Source organism: Bison bison, unplaced genomic scaffold (genome assembly GCF_000754665.1).
Source record: "Bison bison bison isolate TAMUID 2011002044 unplaced genomic scaffold, Bison_UMD1.0 scf7180017864473, whole genome shotgun sequence".
Taxonomy (NCBI): domain Eukaryota; kingdom Metazoa; phylum Chordata; class Mammalia; order Artiodactyla; family Bovidae; genus Bison; species Bison bison.
The window spans coordinates 21,307,631-21,328,070 of NW_011495034.1; the positions used below are offsets into that span (position 1 = coordinate 21,307,631).

A 20,440-nucleotide genomic window follows, 5' to 3' on the forward strand; every position below is an offset into this window, starting at 1 on the left:
CAGTCCCTCAGGCACCGCGGGTCACTAGTGATTAGACAGCACTGGCCGTGTCACCTGCTTCTCTGCAGTCAACAAGCTAGGTTATCACTGTCCAGAACTGAGCTTTAAAAAATAAAGAAGTCCACAATAACTATAATTACTCCCACTCTCTCATCATTGCTTCCCTTAACATTTCCAAATGCCCCCCAGAGACACAAATGTTCATGTCATTTTAGAAATACGCAGCAAAAGGCACTGCAGGTACAAAGTGACTGACTCAGGGCTGATGACAGCCGAGTGAGGCCTTGGAGCACCAGCCGCAAGCTCCTCTGACTGCCAGGGGAGGGACGGGGCCATCGCGGGAGGCAGTGTCATTTTCTTAAGGAAAAAAAAAAAGAATTTACATCTGTCCACAGGCAAAAGACAGTTTTGATTCCAGTGAATGTTCTTGCTTCTTATAAATACTCTGAGGTCACATTACTTCAAGTACCTCCTAGATTATGAGAACGCTTTTGTTCAGACAGCATCCCTCTCGTAAACTGGTGATACCATATTCAGCCACAGCTAGATAAGTTTGACCAAACTTCCCTGACACACACAAAACGATGTGCATTGTATAATATAGTGAATTACATGTAGCGCCTTTGCTTGCTGCCCCATGCTATATTTACAAGTAGATAAGCGTCACATTAAAAGTGAGGCAACGCATTGAAATGGGAGTCTGAAAACTATTCTTTGAAGTCATAGTTTTGTTACTGACTTAAGGCTCCTTTTTGGTTTCATTTCTTCCCTGCAAGTGTTCTACTGTGCAGATCCAGCGTAAAACTCACAGGTGACCCTTAGTCTCTTCTATCCGGTTTCATATAAAAAGGAAGTATTTCAGAATGTGGAAGGAATCAGAAATGTCATTTTAGAAAATGATCTAAGGAGTTCCAGTGTCTTCTGGTTTCCTAAATGACAGCAAGCAACGTTTGAGGTCTCAATCTTGAGGCCCACCCAGCCCAAAGCTGGCATTCTCCAGCCAGTCTTCAACTAGGACTTCAGTTTTGCAGTTCACATAGTAGTTCAACAAACATTTGTGATCCCTACCTAAGTATCAGGAACGAAAATGCTGGATAAGAGGAAGTCTCTGCACTCATGGAATGTATAGTCGACCAACTATGCATTACAGTAGGTACTAAGAGAAAGCTAAACAAGCTGCTAAAATAGAAAATAACATGAAGGGAATCCCCTGGCAGTCCAGTGGTTAGGGCTCCAAGCTTCCACTGCCAGGCCTGGGCTCGATCCCTGGCCTAAGATCTCAAGATCCATGTAGCCCAGCCAAAAAAAAAGTAGGAGTAAAGAAAATAATAACAACATGAAGGCATATCCAAGGAGATGACATTTAAGCTGGTTAGTGAAGCCTCTTCAGCACATGAAGCAGGGTTCCATCTCTCTTGTCTGACAGGGCTCAAGGTAAGATGAGATGTGTCCGTATGAGTCCATGTATGTGTATATACAGTTTAGCCTAAACCAAGGCTAAACTAAATAGTTTTTAAACTGTCTCAGTGCACCTTCTTCCCTTTTCAGCCTAACACTAATTTCTTATTTTTGTATTTGATATCTCACTTTGCTCTTGATAGAATTTAAACCAGAAGTATTGCTTTTTCTAATGTTTAGCCCTTTAGTTGGCATTTAGAAGGCTTTTTTTTCCCTTTTTGTCTCAGAATTCTCATATATTCAGTGGAGGTTGTAGTCTGCATTTGTAAAGTGATAGATGTTATCCTTAAATGAGACATTATTTAAGGATAACATTTAACATTATTATTATAATCTTGTAGCCTCTGTCTTCTCTGTAAGTCTTGTGGGTATAAAATGTGCATCAAATATCACTTCTAATTCATGCCTTTCTAAGCACACTCATTTTAGGACAATATCTTTCATCATTATTCTTCTTGTTTGAGTGATATAGCCATTGGGTAATTTGGGTGTCTCTGTTTTCTATTGAAACAAGCTTTTCCCATGCCTTCTTTTTCTCTCCCCTTAGAAATGGAGAGGCTTAAGGAACTGTACCTAGGTTAAAAATAATAATAATAAAAGAGCAAACACTTATTCAGTGCTTACTATGTTCCAGGTACTGCTTAATGTATCGTCTAATTTGATCTTAACAAGAGCCAAATGAATTATTACTGTCCTACCGATAGGGGAACTGAGATCAGAGAGGTTAAATAATTTGTACAAAGTCACACAGCTAATAAATAGTAAGGCAGAAATTTGAGCCCAAAATGGATGCCCTTAACCACTTAATCTTTTTTTGAACTTTTTATTTTGTGTTGGGGTATAGCTGGTTAACAATGCTGTGACAGTTTCAGGTGAACAGGGAAGGGACTCAGCCACACACAGGCATGTATCCATTCTCCCCCAGACTCCCCTCCCATCCCGGCTGCCACACAACACTGAGCAGAGTTTCCTGTGCTGTACAGTAGGGCTTTGTTGTTAACCACTTAATTTCTCTATTTTATGCATCATATAAAATATCCATCTCACCCACTTTGCAGACCATTCTGTAGTCTTCATAATTATACAGTTATTGTGTAAATAGGTATTACCTTTGGTTTCAACTTAAGGGATTTCTATTTCCTGAACAAAACGTACTGCTAGCCAAAAAGCAGAGACTTAGTAAAGAAATGAAATGTTGAATACTTTTAGCAAATTATTTTAAAATATTGTCATGTTTACCTGTAAGTATTTGGAAAGGATTTTAACTGTGCCTATTTTTCAAGGCACAATGTCTCAGAGACTTAGATTTTTACCAAAGAATGTTATCTAAGAAACAAGTTTCTTGTTTGCATCTGATTTGGGATGGATACATTTTGAAAATGGTTAATATGGTAGTTTACAAGGATTCATGGTTTAAGCTGTGCTGCCAAGACATATCAAAAGACTACTTAACTGTAAATTCCTGTCATTTGGTCAATCCGTGTTTGGCCTCAACACAAGCCACTAATTCAAATCAGTTCCATCAGAACCCTACAATTATATGTCTAAAAGTAAAATAAAACTTAGATGCTATGATTGTAAGTTAAAAGATTGCTGAAGTAATACAAACATTTCATATAGCTGTTGGGCGGAACTACAGCATTTATCTAACATAAATCAGAATATATAGAACACAGTTGGTTAAGCTGCTTAGTAGAAACTCTAAAGTTGTGCGTTTCTATAGAAAATGTTACCTTTCTGTTGAAAACACTGCCCTAACCTCCATGGTCTTGACTCACTTGATCCTTTTAGCCTCAACAGTAGACATGTCAAAATATGATCAGATAATTGTGTAATAGAGTGAACATCTGGTTCTTCTCTTCGCCTAGTAATTTTCTCAGATTCTAGAGATAAATGGTAATCAGTGCTGAGAAAAGTGAATTAGTGTTCATGTGAAGTCTGGGTGTGCGCTAATCATTCATAGAATAATTTATCTAACACAATTTTCTTTTTATTGGAATGATAGAAAACTTTGAAGTGTCACAGTTTGTGATTTTTAAAACACACCCATTCGGGAGTCTTGTTTCGCTTGTGGTGGTCTCCTTCTCACTTTCTGGTGATGTTCTCTGTCCTTCCCCTCCTCAGTGTTCGCTTCACTGTGGTCAGTGACCCTCCTGAGGACGAGCAGGACCTGGAGTGTGAGGACATTGGCATCGCTAACGTTGACCTCGCTGACGTGTTTCGGGAAGGGAGAGACATCATCGAGCAAAATATCGATGGTACGGGTGGAAGTATTGCTCAATCTGTACCACCAGCAATTGCTGAAATCCAAAGCCTTTATTAAAACCTTTTTGCTGGCTGCAAAGATGTTGAGTCACACACTAGCTGAACCCTTTGCAACTCAAGCTGACTTTCTGCTAAAGCTGGAATCTCTCCCTGCATCCCCCTCCTTCTCTGCCTTCGAGTCAACAGAAATTTAAAAATAATTAATTGTGTTTCACAAGGAATTACTCATTTTGTTAGTATGGGGGGGTTGGGGAGTGTGACAGTAATTTGGCCACTGGATTGTTTTTAATATTGTTTATAGAAGCCTCATGCTGTTAAGCCTCACTTCAGCTAAGGCATGCTATTCTGAGTGATCGTTATAGTGTCTTTTGCAAGGCTTCTCTTTAATTCAATGTTACAGTCTGGTGATAGAGTCACAGCTAATAACTCTGAGTCATTTTGGTCACTTGCTTCTCATCAGCATTCAGGGTGGAGTTAGGGATTCTTTACAAAAAGTCTGCTCCTCGACTTTCACCTCACCAGGTGTGAGTCCCACCAATGCCTATTTTCTACTCTTTATCCTTATATAACACATTTAGAATCTGCTGAAGGAATTTTACTTTACGAAATAAAGACCTTTAATAATAATAATCAGGGATGGCCTGAGCTGTACAATAAATGGAGCAATGAGGCTGAGTCCTAGTCTCACTTCTTAAGTCAGCAGAGCCATCCACAGCTGGAAGAATGTAAATGGTTTGTTAACTCATTGATTCGTGCATTAAGTGAACACTTAACTGAGGACCTCTTAAGTGCCAGGCACTCTGCTTATAGCATAATTCAGCCATCAAGCTTGCCCTGGATGTGCATCAAGTGCTCCAAATTCAGAATCAAGCCAAATAATTAACCAAGTTAGACCAAGTAACCAAATTAGAAACCTGTTCTGGGAAATTTTATAAACTGTACATATCACATACATATCATATACATGTCACAACTTTGGCAGGCATAGAAGAATAGATGAGAGGATTAAAATATTAACCTAAATCCTATAAAGACAGCCAGAACCAAGAGACAAAAAGGATCAAAATTATCTCTGCTTTGTATTCTTAATCTCTTCTCCAGTCAGTTCTGTTTCACACACCATCTTCTCATCCTGCAAGACCACAAATGACCATATTGACCTGATGTCGACAGCTATTGTGGCCTTGTTCTGGGAAAGAGTCAGAAAATTAAAACACTAGTCGAGTCAGGTTTTTATTGCTTTGCCAGACAGACGTGAAACATCCCAAAGAAGAGGTGACGACTCTTCTGTGTGCTGGGGACCACTTGTGCCCCCAAGTCTCCCTTCCTGCTCATTTCTCTACCTAAATCTTTGTATATTAAGTTTTATATGAAGGTTTCCTTACAAATTTTCTTGGAATTAAGCACACACACAATAAAAGTTCAAGAAAATCACACATACAAAAACAAAAGAAACTATATAGACTCCCAAGCGCTCTCAGACTTACCAGGTCCAAAATTCTGGCCTTAAATCACTAGTAAGTATCCTGTTCACAGAAGGTGGAGTCTGAATCAGCAGCCCATTTCACTGCCACCCCCGAACTCAGAGAATGATCAAACAATCTCCCTTTGGCACACCACTGAAAGCTATGCCTCCTTCCCAGAGAAGCCCACTGACACTCAAAAATGTTACATCTCCTTTCCTGCAACATCTGTTCATAGATCCTCAAAACGAGTCCATAGACCTTAAGATTCTGGGTCTGCCATTTTAACTTTTTCTCATTTCACATATCATCTGTTTTTTAATATTTATTTGGCTCTGCTGCGTCTTAGTTGTAGCATATGGGATCTTTAGTGGCAGCATGCAAACCCTTAGTGGCATGTGGCATCTAGTCCCCAGTCAAGGATCGAACATGGGCCCCCTGAATGGGGAACAAGAAGTCTTAGCCACTGGACCGCCAGGCAAGTCCCACATATAATCTATTTTAAATGGAATGCTTTCCTTAGAAAGATAAATAAGCATTCCAAATTATGATCACATAATTTCTTTAGAGTGGGTTGCCATTCTGTGATTTGCTAACACTGTATGTTAGAACAAATTCTTCACTGTCATATCTTGATCCCTTTTAGACTTTTTGTTTCTTCCTAAGAAATTCTGATTTCTATGTGGGAATCATTATCCTATAGCCTTTCCACTAGGTAAAGGTCAGGATCAGATAATTAGTTTTAACTCTGCAAGCAGTGTGTATTCATACATGCCTACATGCCATACCTCTGAAATATGTATGCTGCTAAGTCGCTTCAGTCGTGTCCGACTCTGTGCGACCCCATGGACTGCAGCCTACCAGGCTCCTCCATCCATGGGATTTTCCAGGCAAGAGTACTGGAGTAGGGTGTCATTGCCTTCTCCCCATACACACATGACAAACTTTAATTCTTAGATTTCTGATACCAGTGAATTTTGGACTTTTATAGAGCTGTTTTCATCTTTTCGACTACTATTTCAGTTAGGTTTATCTCAAGAAAAATCTGTTGAATGATATTAACACTTTTCTGCTATTCTCTCCCTAGTTTTGGATGCCAGAGCAAGTGGTGGAGGTATTGGCAAGCTCAGGGTAACAGTCGAAGCACTCCATGCCCTACGGTCTGTCTACGAGCAATTCAGAGATGACTTGGAGGCTTGAAAGAAACTGTTCCAGAGGCATCTCCTACTCCTGAGTAAATGCTCACATGAAAGCGCTTAGATGAGGTTTCCGTAATTACTCTGGTGTATATAATCTATAATTCATAGCAAGCTGGGGCGGGGAGGACCGGGGTTTGAAGTGTTCATGTTTTGTATACTTTTTCATTTGTTTATTTTTCTATTCCCTTCTTCCCATGACTGCCACCCCTTGAGAACTTAAGTTCTCCACAGTGGGCAACACCTTCTCAATAATTTATACCTACATGATAACATGAGAAAGTCTATTTGCATTTTCAACATTTCCTTATGAAGAACTGAAACGCAATTCCCATTTTTATTTTTAATAAGCAAAAAAGCATAAATCTTAGAAAACCTCTGAAAAAGAAATACTTTTATGTTATCCCTAATTGTCCCACTAAATGGAATGCCTATGATTAGCCTCATTAAGAGTTTTATACTGTGAAGATTTTATTAGAAGCACTATATGAAAATTACTTGGATTAATGTGTTAATTTTCCTCTTTAAAATGCTAATATCCATTTTATGCACATTAAAGCTCAGTATGCATTTTCTTTGATGCATGCCGTTTCTATCAATTAAATATAAAGAATAAGACTTGGCACCAACTTATTAAATCACTCCAAGTTTTGTTTTTCTTTCCTAAAAAGTATAGTTTTTCTTATTAATATTTGTATTGTTTTCAGATATTTGTAATGCTCATATGGATCCAGGGATGTGTGCATATAAAGAAGAAATATACATGAAATTTACACTTTGAAAACTTAGCTTATGGCAGAGAAGGAAAATACTAAAAATATGACTCAGATTTTGATATGCTTAGTTAGACCTGAAAGGAGTATCTTTTTATCATTTTTTAAAAATTTACATCAAGCTTGTACAATGCTCGGGTGTATCTGGATAACCAGATCCTTGAAAAGCAGCTCAGAAAGTTAATTTTCTAGCTTTTACTCAATCTCACTGAAGGATTTAATTGATATTTTTAATGGAGCTGTGAATCAATGCTGCAAAGGAATTGTCTCTAGAGGTCTAGGATATAATGCATTTCATTTTTTAATTTACTTTTTTATTTGTCATTTTCTTCAAAGGATTTTTATAGGCTGTGGGTTTTCACTGTTTGCAAACAGGCTATGTTCCTTCTTAAGCATATGTAAAGTATTCAGAGAGATAAGTAATTTATTAAAATCTACCTAATTTGCCGTGATATATTAAATCTCTGCTTCAGTGATCACAGACCATTTCATTTAGAGAATTAGGCATTCCCTCTTTGTGTGATTAAAGCTCTGGAAAATGAGTTCTTTGCTCCTATTTGTGAACATTCAAAGCCTGCTAATGGCAAGAAGATGGAATAGATTATGAGACAATTCATTACAGTTCAACAGAAAAAAAAAGCAGCTATAATGCAAAAATGCAAGTATGAATATCTGCATATAGTTTGAACCATCTGTGCTCTAATGGCTTCAATAATGACTCTCGTCTTTAAGAGGCTTTGAAATGACATCCGTACAATATTAATTTGTTGATGTACATTGTGGAACCAGTAGAGTATGATCTGACCACAGAAATCTATAAATTCTGTCTCTACCATTGGGCCTCCCTGTCTGGGGCCTGCCATCTCCAAGAAGAATCTTGCTCTCATCAAACTCGGCAAATCTTCATAACAACTCATTCCTCTGAAGCCTTCCAGAGACCACAAACATCTGCAGACTAAACCTCTCCAACCCTAGTAAACAGCCACATGTTTGTTGTCACTTCAGCTGGCTCTGAGCTCATCTTTTTGGCCTCTCTTTCTAGCTTTCTTTGGCTTTAAGCAGTTACAGTGTCATTAAGGCCCGTAATATTCCCTGCAGTAATTTAAAACAGCCGGATTATACCCTGGGATTAACTGAGTGGTTTTTGAGACATTTATTGTGGTATTCTCCCAGGAGGTTTGTATTATTGTTTTAAAACGTTACATCCCAAAGTAAATGCCCTTTCTGTAGGGATAAGACCGGATTGTGCTGACTTCTTATGATCTCGAAGTGGAAAGGGGAAGTTTTTATTATAAATCTGTTGAGATCTAGTCAACTGTATAGAATATATATCTCAGCTGACATCAGAGCACTAGCCACATTTCTGTCATTTTCGTATGTACCATAACATAACTTAAGATTCCTTTTCTAGTTTTGAAATACTCAGCCTCAAACTACATGAATTTTCACAAAACTCACTTTCATAAGTAGTTGAATAACTGCTGGCACATCCTGAAGTGGATAAGTGATCCTGGCTGCTTTAGACGGGTTTCTAGAATAGCTTTTCATTTTGTCTTGTGTTGACCAGAGTTCATTGAACAGTTCCCCACCTTTTAGGATCAAGAGCAGTGTTTTTCTCTTGGTGAGCCAGGCCTGATCCATTAAGTATGGCTTGAGGGTAGAGGGGCCTGGCCACACAAATGCACCCGTTTAAGGTAAGGCCTGTGTGAACTTACAGCTCTTGGTGTAAACGGACACAGTACACTCAGCACTTTTGGGGGCTGAAATGCTTTTAGTTTGGAAATATAAATAGAGATGTGATGTGGTATGTGGGAGAGTGTATTTTACATGTTTTTTTGCCTACTGTAGTAGAAATGTCAGATTCCTAGCCACTGTCATGAGAAGCAGTTGACAAAAATAAGTTTTATGGTTTACAGTGTGGTTTACGTAGAGAACATTTCTCTTCACTCTCAGTTTCAACATGTTTTCTAAATTATCATGGTTTATTGCCGTTTAACTTAAATTAGTTTTTTTAAGAATAAATAGAGAATATATTTAATCAAATAAAGAACAGCCACGTTGAAATTCTGCTGTTGCTGCCATTCGCTCGTTACCACAAAATGCAAATAATTTCTGTGTATTATGAAGACGTGTGGGCCGAGAGTGGTCGTGTGATTGGGAAGGCTCTGCCTGCACCCATGTTCCCACAACAAAACATAAATTATTTTAGTAATCTGACATCAGGAGCTGTGACAATGAAAACCACTTCTTACACATGTTCTAACAAGAATCTGATTAACATTTCTGTGGATATGGAAAATAAGTTTTTTTCGTCAAACTGGCACAATTGCTGAATTTAGAATGATTTCCTTATGCTCTAGATATCGCAAAATGTGAATCATGTCTAAGAACAAATACGAGAATAAAATGTCATCTTTGGGTAGTACAGAATAACCAAGGGAGAGCTTTGGGGATATAAAATTATTGAGTGATTGACAATACCAGGATGATCATTCATCCCCAACTATGAGAGTACATTTTAATAAGTCACTCATGCCTGAAGGCCTCTGACCACCTTAGCAAAGAAAAACTAAACCCATGATTTATTACAGATTGGGCAACATGCCTAATTAGATCCATGAATGGGAGCAAAGGCAGCTTTCCATCCTCTTTGTTCAGAACAAAAACAACCTGCGGGTCAACCAGAAAGCTAAAAAATATCAAAGCTACAGAAACAAGTGTTTCAAAATCTGAAAATTCAGAATGAGAAAACATCTCCTCATCCCAATCTCTTTGATCTTACAAGCTAGACTCTTCACTTCCATTTCAAAGCACCACCAGTGGACTGCACCCGGCAGTCTGACCTCCTGGGAAGCCGGGCCCGTGTTCCTGGTGCCATCGCACCTTTTGTTCTTGCCTTTCTCATTTTCCCTGTAACATTGACTCATATATTTAAACCATGTTTCTCCTTCAGTTTTTCTGAAGTAAAACCTGGTTGCCTCAGACTCTGAGCTCTTTTCTGTGGTAGATGCCTTTGGGCTTCTCCTTGCTTTTTGCCCTTTCTCACTCTTTATTGAGATGCGCCTTTCTCATCCCCATAACAGAATCAGCTCTCTCCCATTGAATGTCTTCAGTTTTCTTTTTAAATCAGATGTACGTGTTGATCTTTATATTTCTGTCCTCTATTCTCTTCACACCTATATTCTGCTGTGACATTTCCTCCCACCTGTCTATCCCCCTGCTCATTTTTAGTTATTAGTCAAAGCGCATGTATTTCCTTCCTCTTTTCTTGTGCTCTAACCACATCTTTTTTTAAATTAATTTTTATCGTAGTATAGTGGCTTTACAATGTTGTGTAGTTTCTACTGTACGGCAAGGTGACTCAGCTATATGTATACATGTATCCCCTCTTTTGGATTTCCTTCCCATTTAGGTCACCACAGAGTACCGTGTAGGGTTCCCTGAGCTATATAGTCAGTTTTCATTACTTACCTATTTTAGACACAGTATCAATAGTGTATATATGACAATCCCAATCTCCCAATTAATCCTACTTCCCCTTTCCCCCCCTTGGTGTCCATATGTTTGTTCTTCTCTACATCTGTGTCTCTATTTTGCAAATAAGATTGTCTATACCATTTTTCTAGATTCCACATATATGCAACAATATACAATATTTGTTTTTTACTTACTTCACTGTGTATAACAGTCTCTAGTTCTGTCCACATCTCTACAAATGACCCAGTTTCATTCCTTTTTATGGCTGAGTAATATTCCATTGTAAACATGTACCACATCTTTATCCCTTCCTCTACTGATGGACATTTAGGCTGCTTCCACGTCCTGGCTGTTGTAAATAGTGCTGCAGTGAACACTGGGGCGCGTGTGTCTTTACGGTTTTTCTCTGGGTATATGCCCAGGAGTGAGATTGCTGGCTCATATGGTAAGTCTCTCTATAGTTTTTAAGGAACCTCCCTACTCTTCTCCACAGTGGCTGTACCAATTTACATTCCCACTTTAAGCACTTCTTTAGATACCAGCGTCTATGACAGTTAAAATGGCCTTCCCAAAACATTTCATTGTGTTAAGTCTTCTCTTAATTTAACATAACAGGGGCACTCTTAGCCATTATGAAACTAAGGAAACAGCAAGCTAATTTTTATGTCTTTGCTTCTTGTACCTTTTTACAGTGAAGTAACAGAAGCTGAAACTCAGAAAGCTCTTATCACTGATAAGAAGCTGAAACATAAGGTGTTTTTAAGAAATTTTAAGGAAATGTGTCATTAAAAATCAAGCTATATATTCTATAAATGTGTTTTGTCATAGTTTACACATCAGCATTAACAACAGAAAAAGTAAGAGAAATTTTGCAAGAAAACTTAGAGACTACAATACAGCCTAAAGACTGGGGAGACTTTTCTAACCAAGAGAGGAAAGAAAAGCTATAAAACAAGAGATAGAAGCATTAAATATGTAAAACATTAAGGTACAGTGACAGTTTTAATATCAGACAAAATCTAATGCAATGTGGAAAACAAGAGACAAAGATTTTATACTGTTAAGGGAACAACAGGTCAAAGATGTAGCCAACTTGAACACACACACACACACACACACACACACTCACTCACTCACTCACTCACTCACTCACTCACTTCCCAGATGGAGCAATGGTAAAGAATCCACCTGCATTCACGCACGCACACATGCTGTAAATCCACCTGCCAGTTCAGGAGATTCAGGTTTAATACCTGGCTCAGGAAGATCCCCAGGAGAAGGAAATGGCAACCCACTCCAGTACTCTTGCCTAGAAAATGCCATGGAAAGAGGAGCCTGGTGGGCTATAGTTCATGGGGTCACAAAGAGTCAGACACAGCTTACCAACTGAGCACACAGCACACACACAACACACACACAAATATATATATATATATATATACACACACACACATACATATATTTACACACATATACAGTAAATATTTCACAATATAGCCTCAAAATTCATGAAGCAATAACTGACAGAACTATAATGAGTACATGGGTTTTAACAGAGTTTAATTCTCAAGAAAGTGATATATCAAAAATAAGAAAAAGTCTAGATTTATTCAGTATGATTACTAAACTCAAATGGATATAGAGTGCATGTAAAACATTCAAAGAAAAATTAGCCATGTACTCAACCACAAAGGAAGTCTCTTTTTCCAAAGAATCAAAATCTTAGAATTTGTTTCTGAACAAAATGCAATGAAATTAGAACTGAATAGCAAAAGGCTAGTTAAAAAATAATTTCATCTAAAAGTTCAAAATATGTGTTTTTATTGTTCAGGGTTCTACTACAACAGGAAATAACCCAGTCCTACAACATAACTAGAAGAAAATTCTACAAACTTCACTTTATGTGTAAGTGAGGGAAATAAACATCAGCTCAGAAGCCCACAGCAGAGGGTGCGAAGGGCAAGGGTTAAGCATAAGAGAAGCACCTGTGACACGATTCTGGTGGTGGCAGAACACAGATGATATCAACTAAGGTTCTCCCAGGAGACAGTCCACCTGAGAGAGGAAATACCGAGAACAGGTCTGAGGCTTGGTGAATCAAAGTACTGGTCACTGGGGAAGTGAATGGAAGGGGCTGGAAATGCAGAGGACCAGAGGCAGCAGTCTTAGAAAGACACCTCTTCTGGAAGAGAACGGGGCATTTTGGAAAGGAGAGGTCTCCCTTGGAGGCATAATAGTGAAATAAAGAAGGAACCAGCTGAAACTATGGACCCCAGAGAAAGAAGATGGTGTCATTATCTGTGTGCGCGTGTGCTAAGTCACTTCGTTCATGTCCAACTCTTTGTGACTGTATGGACTGTAGCCCATCTGAGGCTAGCCCCTCTGTCCATGGGATTCTCCAGGCAAGAGTACTGAAGTGGACTGTCATGCCTTCCTCCAGAGGATCTTCCCTACCCAGGGATCAAACCTGTGTCTCTTAATATGTCTCCTGCATTGGCAGGCAGATTCTTTACCACTAGCACCACCTGGGAAGCCCCACAGAAGGTCATTTATTGTTAAAACTGCACTTCACTATAACAGCAATAGAGGACACACTTAACAAGTCTTTAGAAACCACCCAGATGATTCTCTGCCTTGGCTAGTCCAGGGAAATCCAAATCAACTTTTAATTAAAAATAGAATCTTACAGCCATTTTCCATAAGGAAACAATGAGAAAACTTTTCAGCAGGATGGCATTCTACCCCAGGAATGGTAAATTTGATAGTTTGGATCACCCTTCCTGTTAAGAGCAACTTGGGAAGTTCATTTTACATAAGCTGTAAGAAATTATAGGAACAAGATCTGGGAACAGAGGAAAGCCCAGAAAGTGAGCTGACCCCAAAGGCTGCTTTTCTCCTAGATGCAGCTCCAATCTGAAAGCATGGGTAACAGGTTCAGAAGCTGAATAGAGCTTCCAGCAGACTCACAGGGCTCTGAAGAATAAAAATTGTAATCCAGGGTCCACCAAAGACTAAGAGCCCCAGTAAATACCCCAGACACAAATTATATATTTCTACATTTTTTTTTTACATACAGTGCTTGGTACACATATAAAATTAACTAGGCACATAAGGAGAAAAGACCACATGACTGAAGACTAAGACAACAGACTTGAAACACACATAAGTAATTCAGATAATGGGATCATTGTCTATGAAATTCATCATGAACTTGGAATTCATTAAGTGGATATTCAGCAAATCAGACACAATTGAAGAGAGACTTAGGAAACTTAAAAAAAATTAAAAATCCATTTGGATGCATGGAAAGAAAAATGGAAAATACTGAAGAAAAAAAGAGGGAGCAGTTAATAAACCTTGGATTGTATGGAAAGTTATACAGGCACTCCTTGGAGATATTGCAAGTTTGATTCCAGACCATTGCAATAAAGTGGATATCACAATAAAGCAAGTCACACAAAGTTTTTGATTTCCCAGTGCATATAAAAGTTATATTTGTAGTATACTGCAGCCTATTTAGTGTACAAATAGCATTATGTCTAAAAAAATGTACATACCTTAATTTAAAAATACTTCATTACTAAAAACTGCTATCATTTGCGCTTTCAGTGAGCCATAATCTTTTTGCATAGTAACACCAAAGATCACTGATCAGAGGTCACTATAACAAATAAAATAATAGTGAAAAAGCTGGAAATATGAGAATTATCAAAATGTGACACAGACACAAAATGAAAAAATCTTGTTGGGAAAATGGCACGTTGGGAAAATTATCAAGTCAAAAGATTTGATCAATATAGCCTCAGTTTGTTTTTTAAAAAAAAAGCCACATACACACAATATCTGCAAAGCACAGTAAAATAAAACTAAGTAGGCCTGTACACATAATTGAAGTCCCAAAGAGGGAAAAAAAAAAGAGAATCAGATTCAATATTCCAAGAGATAATGGCTAAGAATTTTCCAGACTATGCATAAGACACAATTAGAAGAATGAATTAATACTATATGCTCAAGTTTGATAAAGTTATTTGAGGCACATTGTAGAGAAACTGTTGAAAACCTAAGACAGAAAATCTTCAAAGTCAGAGACCACACTAAGACTGAGAGCTGATTTCTTTACTGAAACATTGGAAGTCATTAGAAAAAGAGTATGAAATACTTCTTGGGCCCTACCTCACATTCTCCTTCCCATCTTTTATTTCCATCTTCTCCTCTCCATCTTTTATTCACAACCAACAAAGTTAACTCCCCAGGGAAGCTCTTGACCAATAGGAGTCAGCAGCCAGTGGAGATGGAAAACCCTGAAGGGCATTCTATAGGATTCCAGCAAGACAGCAAAAGAGACACTGATGTATAGAACAGTCTTATGGACTCTGTGGGAGAGGGAGAGGGTGGGAAGATTTGGGAGAATGACATTGAAACACGTAAAATATCATGTAGGAAACGAGATGCCAGTCCAGGTTCGATGCACAATACTGGATGCTTGGGGCTGGTGCACTGGGACGACCCAGAGGGATGGTATGGGGAGGGAGGAGGGAGGAGGGTCTAGGATGGGGAACACATGTATACCTGTGGTGGATTCATTTTGATGTTTGGCAAAACTAATACAATTATATAAAGTTTAAAAATAAAATTAAAAAAAAGAATAAGTCCCACCACTTACAGAGGTGAGCAACTTGGAAATACAACTTTGCACTGGCGTTTTCCTTCTACTTTACTCCTCCCAGGCCCTCCTTCCTCTTCCTGGGACCATCTCCCAAATAAAGTTGCGTGCTCAGTCGCTAAGTCATATCCGACTCTTTGGGACCCCGTGAGTTCTTGTGACCCTGCCAGGCTCCTCTGTCCATGGGATTTCCCAGGCAAGAATACTGGGAGTGGGCTGCCATTTCCTCCTGGGGATATTTCTGACCCAGGGATACAACCCACATCTCCTGAACTGGCAGCAGATTCTTTACCACTGAGCCACCTGGGAACCCAAATAAAGTACCTGCCTGCAAGTCCTTGTTTCCGACCCTGCTTTGGAGGAACCTAGGCTAAGGGTAGCTCCCAGGAATAGCCCTAGAAAGCAGAAGATCACAATGGGACTCTGAAGCTGGGTTGCTCACTCATCAAATGGCAAAAAGGGTGACATGATTTATGGTAAGTGGTGTGATATACCCTACCATGTGATAGATTCCTAACTATGGTGGATTAAGATGGTGGGGGGAAAAAGTGAAGTATGGTTATCAGCTATTTACTTTCTGAATTTACATTTCAACTTTGTAAGTTTAAAAAAACTTCTCAGTAGATGCAAAACTCCAGAAGAAATAAAACCAGCCCTGATGCCAAAAGAAAATGTTGATTCAGTATTTCAACATGAATTAAATAAAATTTAGAAAGGAACTGCAGATAGGAAAAAACAGATTGGGAGTTTAAAAACTCAAACTATACAAACTGGAACTTATAAAATGGGAACTGATGTTAGGAAAGAAATTGAAGGGAAGACAAAATGAATCTTGAAATGACTAAATTATAATGTACCTAAGAGAAAATAAATATGGCTGAGAATAGACTAGGGATGACAGTGGATAGAAGTAAAAGGAGCCAAGAAAATTAAAGAAATAGGTAGAACCAGTGAGAAAATGATAGTTTCAATATAGACAGGCAAACTTAAATTAAGTTTTCCTGAAATTAAATACCTGAATCTACATATTGAAAGGGTCCACCAGGCATGAAAACTACTTCAGAACAGTCAACTCTGAAATATATCCTAATAAGGAAACATTAAGGTTAAACAAAAAAATATCCTTTGGTCCCCCAGGCCAAAAAAAAAAATAAATAACACTTATAAAGAAAATAAAATCTGGTTGGCATTAGATTTTGCAAGAGCAACTCACAAGACAGTCGTAAAATACTGATCAAAAAACTCAGATGAAGTGAAAAACAAGGATTATTTTTTTATCCAACTTGGCTAAGAAAATCGATTTTTATTATGATAAAATTCACATAACATAAAATTATTTTAAAATGAACAATTCAGTGGCGTTTAGTACATTGTTGTGTAACCACTATCTCTAGTTTCAAAACACTTTCGTATAAAATCCTGCATACAGTAAGCGTTTATATCCTATTGCCCTCTCCCCAGCCCGTGGCAACCCCTAATCTGCTTTCTGTTTCTATGAATTTACCTATTCTGGGGCTTCCCAAGCGGTGCAGTGGTAAAGAATCCTCCTGCAATGCAGGAGATATGGGAGATGCAGGTCTATCCCTGGGTCAGGAAGACCCCTGGAGGCAGATCTTCAACCCACTCCAGTATGCTTGCCTAGACAATCCCATGGACCGAAGAGCCTGGCGGGCTACAGTCCCATGGGGTCACAAAGAGTCAGACATGACTGAGCATGCACACACCTATTCTGGATGTTTCATATAAATGGAGTCATACAATATGTGAACTTTTGTGTCTGGTTTCTTCCATTTAGCATAATGTTTTTGAGATTCATCCACACTGTAACATTATCAATACTTCATTCCTTTTTGTGGCTGAATAATATTCCATTGTATTAAAAACCACAATTTGTCTATTTATCCATTGATGGACATTGGGATTTTTGCTACCTTTTGGCTAATGTGAACATTGCTGCTGTGAACATCTTGGTACAAACATTTGTTTGAGTACCTATTATCAACTCTTTGGGGTGTAAATCTGGACGAGCAATTGCTGCGTCATGTGACAATTCTGTTACTTCTTCAGGAACTGCAAACTGCTTTCCACAACAACTGAACCATCTTACATCCTCACTAGCAGTGGTGTGCATGCTAAGTCACTTTAGCTACGTCCGACTCTTTGCAACCCTACGGACTGTAGCCCACCAGGCTCCTCTGTCCATGGGATTCTCCAGGCAAGAATACTGGAGTGGGTTGCCATGCCCTCCTCCAGGGAATCTTCCCAACTCAGGGACTGAACCTGTATCTCTTAAGTCTCCTGCATTGCAGTCGCCACCCGGGAAGCCCTCTAGCAATAGTCAAGGGTTCCAATTTCTCCACACCCTTGCAACACTTGCAAAGACTCAAAATATTAAATTTTTCATAGTCATTCTTATGAGTGTGGGGTAGCATCTCATTATAGTTTTTTTTTAATTGAAGGATAATTGTTTTACATAATTCTGTTGGTTTCTGTCATATATCAACATGAATCAGCCATAGGTATACATAGGTCCCTTCCCTCTTGAACCTCCCTCCCATCTCCCTCCCCATCATTACTGTTTTGATTTCTATCTCCCTAATGACTAATGATGTTGAATATCTTTTCATGTGCTTCTTTACAGAAAAAAAATTTTAGACAAGAATTCCGGGAGTATTGTACTACTAAATCTTTCCTGAGGAATCTACTGAAAGACCCCTTTGGTCCAACTAAAAGACAAATGATGAAACTGTTCAAAAGACTGGTGGTAAGCACTGCCTGTAGCTAACTCTAGGGCAACAAGATGGAGAATAGTATGCAGCAAAAATTATGTGCTCTGATAAGGTAGATTTAACACCATTTTATAAAGAGGGGAAATGATAAAAGATATGTGAAAGTAGAATAAATTCATTTTGGTTTCACAAAGATTAAAGGTGAGAGTCAAAAATATCATTTAAAGCAGACAGATAGCAGAAGCCTAAATAAAGCAATCATGGGCATTATATAAAGATATTAGTGAAAAGATAATTACTAAAACAAAACCCACAAGTCATTCTAGTCACCACCATTTTTAAAAACTGAAAAGTGAAAAGAAAACAGACCAGAGAATGAAAAACACATAGTAAATACAGCACAAAACAGTAAGAGCTAAGACCAAGTATTTAAGTTATAATAAATGTAAATGATCTCAACTAACTTGTGAGAAAAGATTTTCAGATCATCTTTCAAGGAAAAATTCAATTCTATACTGTAAGAGACACTCCTAAAACAAAGTGCAATTATTAAAAGGGTAGGTAAAACTATAACCAGGCAAATGCACATAAAGAAATCAGAGTCTGCGAAGTTGATATTTGACAAGATGAAATTCATGGAGGGAATAAGGCTCAATGAGACAAAGAAAGACACTTCATAAAACTAAAAGCCATAATTCATAGTGAAGAAACAAGAGTTACTAATAACTGCATCGAATAACACAGCAGCAGCCTTCATGCAGAATACAGAAGAGAAACACATGGAAATATATTTAGAAGAGCCTTGTAATCCATTCTTAGTTCAAGACGGAGCAAATGGGCTAAATAAATAAACATGTAGAAACTATAAACAACATAATTCCAGGGTAGATCTTATGAATATACATTGAAGCCTTCACCCTTATTAAAGAGAATATTTTTTCTTTTCAAATACATGGCACATTCATGAAAACTGACCATATGTAAGTAAGGTCACCAAGAAAACATCGATAAGGTTTTTTAAGTAAAAATAATGCAAACCAACATTACAGTGTGATAAGGCTTAAATAAAATGGCACAAAGTCTTTTCCATCTGGGAAATTTTCAGTTATTAATTCTTTAGCCAAAGGGGAAATATAAATTGAAATTAAACAATTTCTTTTAAAAATAATGATTATGACAACAGTATGTATCAGAGTCTTTGAGATACAATTAAAGCAAAGGTAAAAAGAGAATACATAGATTAAATATTTATAAAAATCAAAATGAAAGTAATAATAAATGAATTAAATACCTATCTCAAAAATTAGAAAAGGAAGTTTAGAAAGTAGAGAGAAGGAAATAGCAAAGATAAAAGCAGACGCAATTGAGTTAAAAACCAAATAGAACTAATAAATAAAAAGATCTTTCTTTGAAAAAAAATCAACAAAATAGATGTAATCATTATAAAAGAAAGCAAGCACAAGTACAGATTAAAACATGATAACTGGAGATTTAACTCTTGAATCAGTGGCTATTCTACAATATCAAGAATCTTAAATTGAACAATTCTATGCAGATACATTTAAAAACCTAGATAAAGTGGATGATTTTCCAGAAAATATCGCTTACCAAAATTAACCCTAGTAGAGATAGAAAGTTTAAAAGGTCAGTTTCCATAGAAGAAATATAATTGTTAAAGGGTTAATCCCCCAAAAGTACTAGACCCAGAAGGTTTTGCAGATGAATTCTAAAAGGCCTACAAAGACTAGATAATTTTAAACTATCTTTTTAAGCTATTCAAATTTTAAGCTATTTAAACTGTTTCAGAGATATAAGATGAGTGAAAATTTCCATAATCTTTTAAAGAAGTGAATATATCACTGTTTTGCAAACCCAATAAACATTGCAAGACATACTCAAAAGAAAACTAAAGACTAATCTCACTTGTGAATATTGAAGCAAAAATCTTCCAAGTAAAATGTTACCAAATAAAATTGAACATAAATATATATATATATAAACACATATTTAAATACTCAATTGACATGGGTTTGAGCAAGCTCTGGGAGATGATCAAGGACAGGGAAGCATGGTGTGCTGCTGTTCATGGGGTTGCAGAGAGTTGGACATGACTTGATGACTGAACAACAACAACAATTTAAACATTAGTATTATATATATATATATATGTATATATAAATTAAATACAACCTGATCAAGAAATGTTTGTTACAGAAATGTAGTGTGGCTCAGAATATCTAGAAAGAGACCCAAATACAAACAAGAAGTCGATACAGCAAAGGTGGCTTATTAAATAATAGAGAAAAGTAGACTACTCAGTCTCCAGTACTCTTGCCTGGAAAATCCTATGGACCGAGGAGCCTGGTGGGCTGCAGTCCATGGGGTCGCTAAGAGTTGGACATGACTGAGCGACTTC

General features: G+C 37.7%; 1 protein-coding gene across 1 annotated transcript in view; it reads left to right on the forward strand.

Moving 5' to 3' along the window:
• The window catches only part of RPGRIP1L (RPGRIP1-like), a 98,383-nt gene extending 89,176 nt beyond the window's left edge, over positions 1-9,207 (forward strand). The window contains exons 25-26 of the mRNA XM_010861936.1: positions 3,583-3,716; positions 6,274-9,207. Coding sequence (XP_010860238.1) covers positions 3,583-3,716; positions 6,274-6,386 — 247 coding nt within the window. The 3' untranslated portion in view covers positions 6,387-9,207. The remainder of the gene's footprint in view (positions 1-3,582; positions 3,717-6,273) is intronic.
• The last annotated feature ends 11,233 nt before the right edge of the window (positions 9,208-20,440 follow it).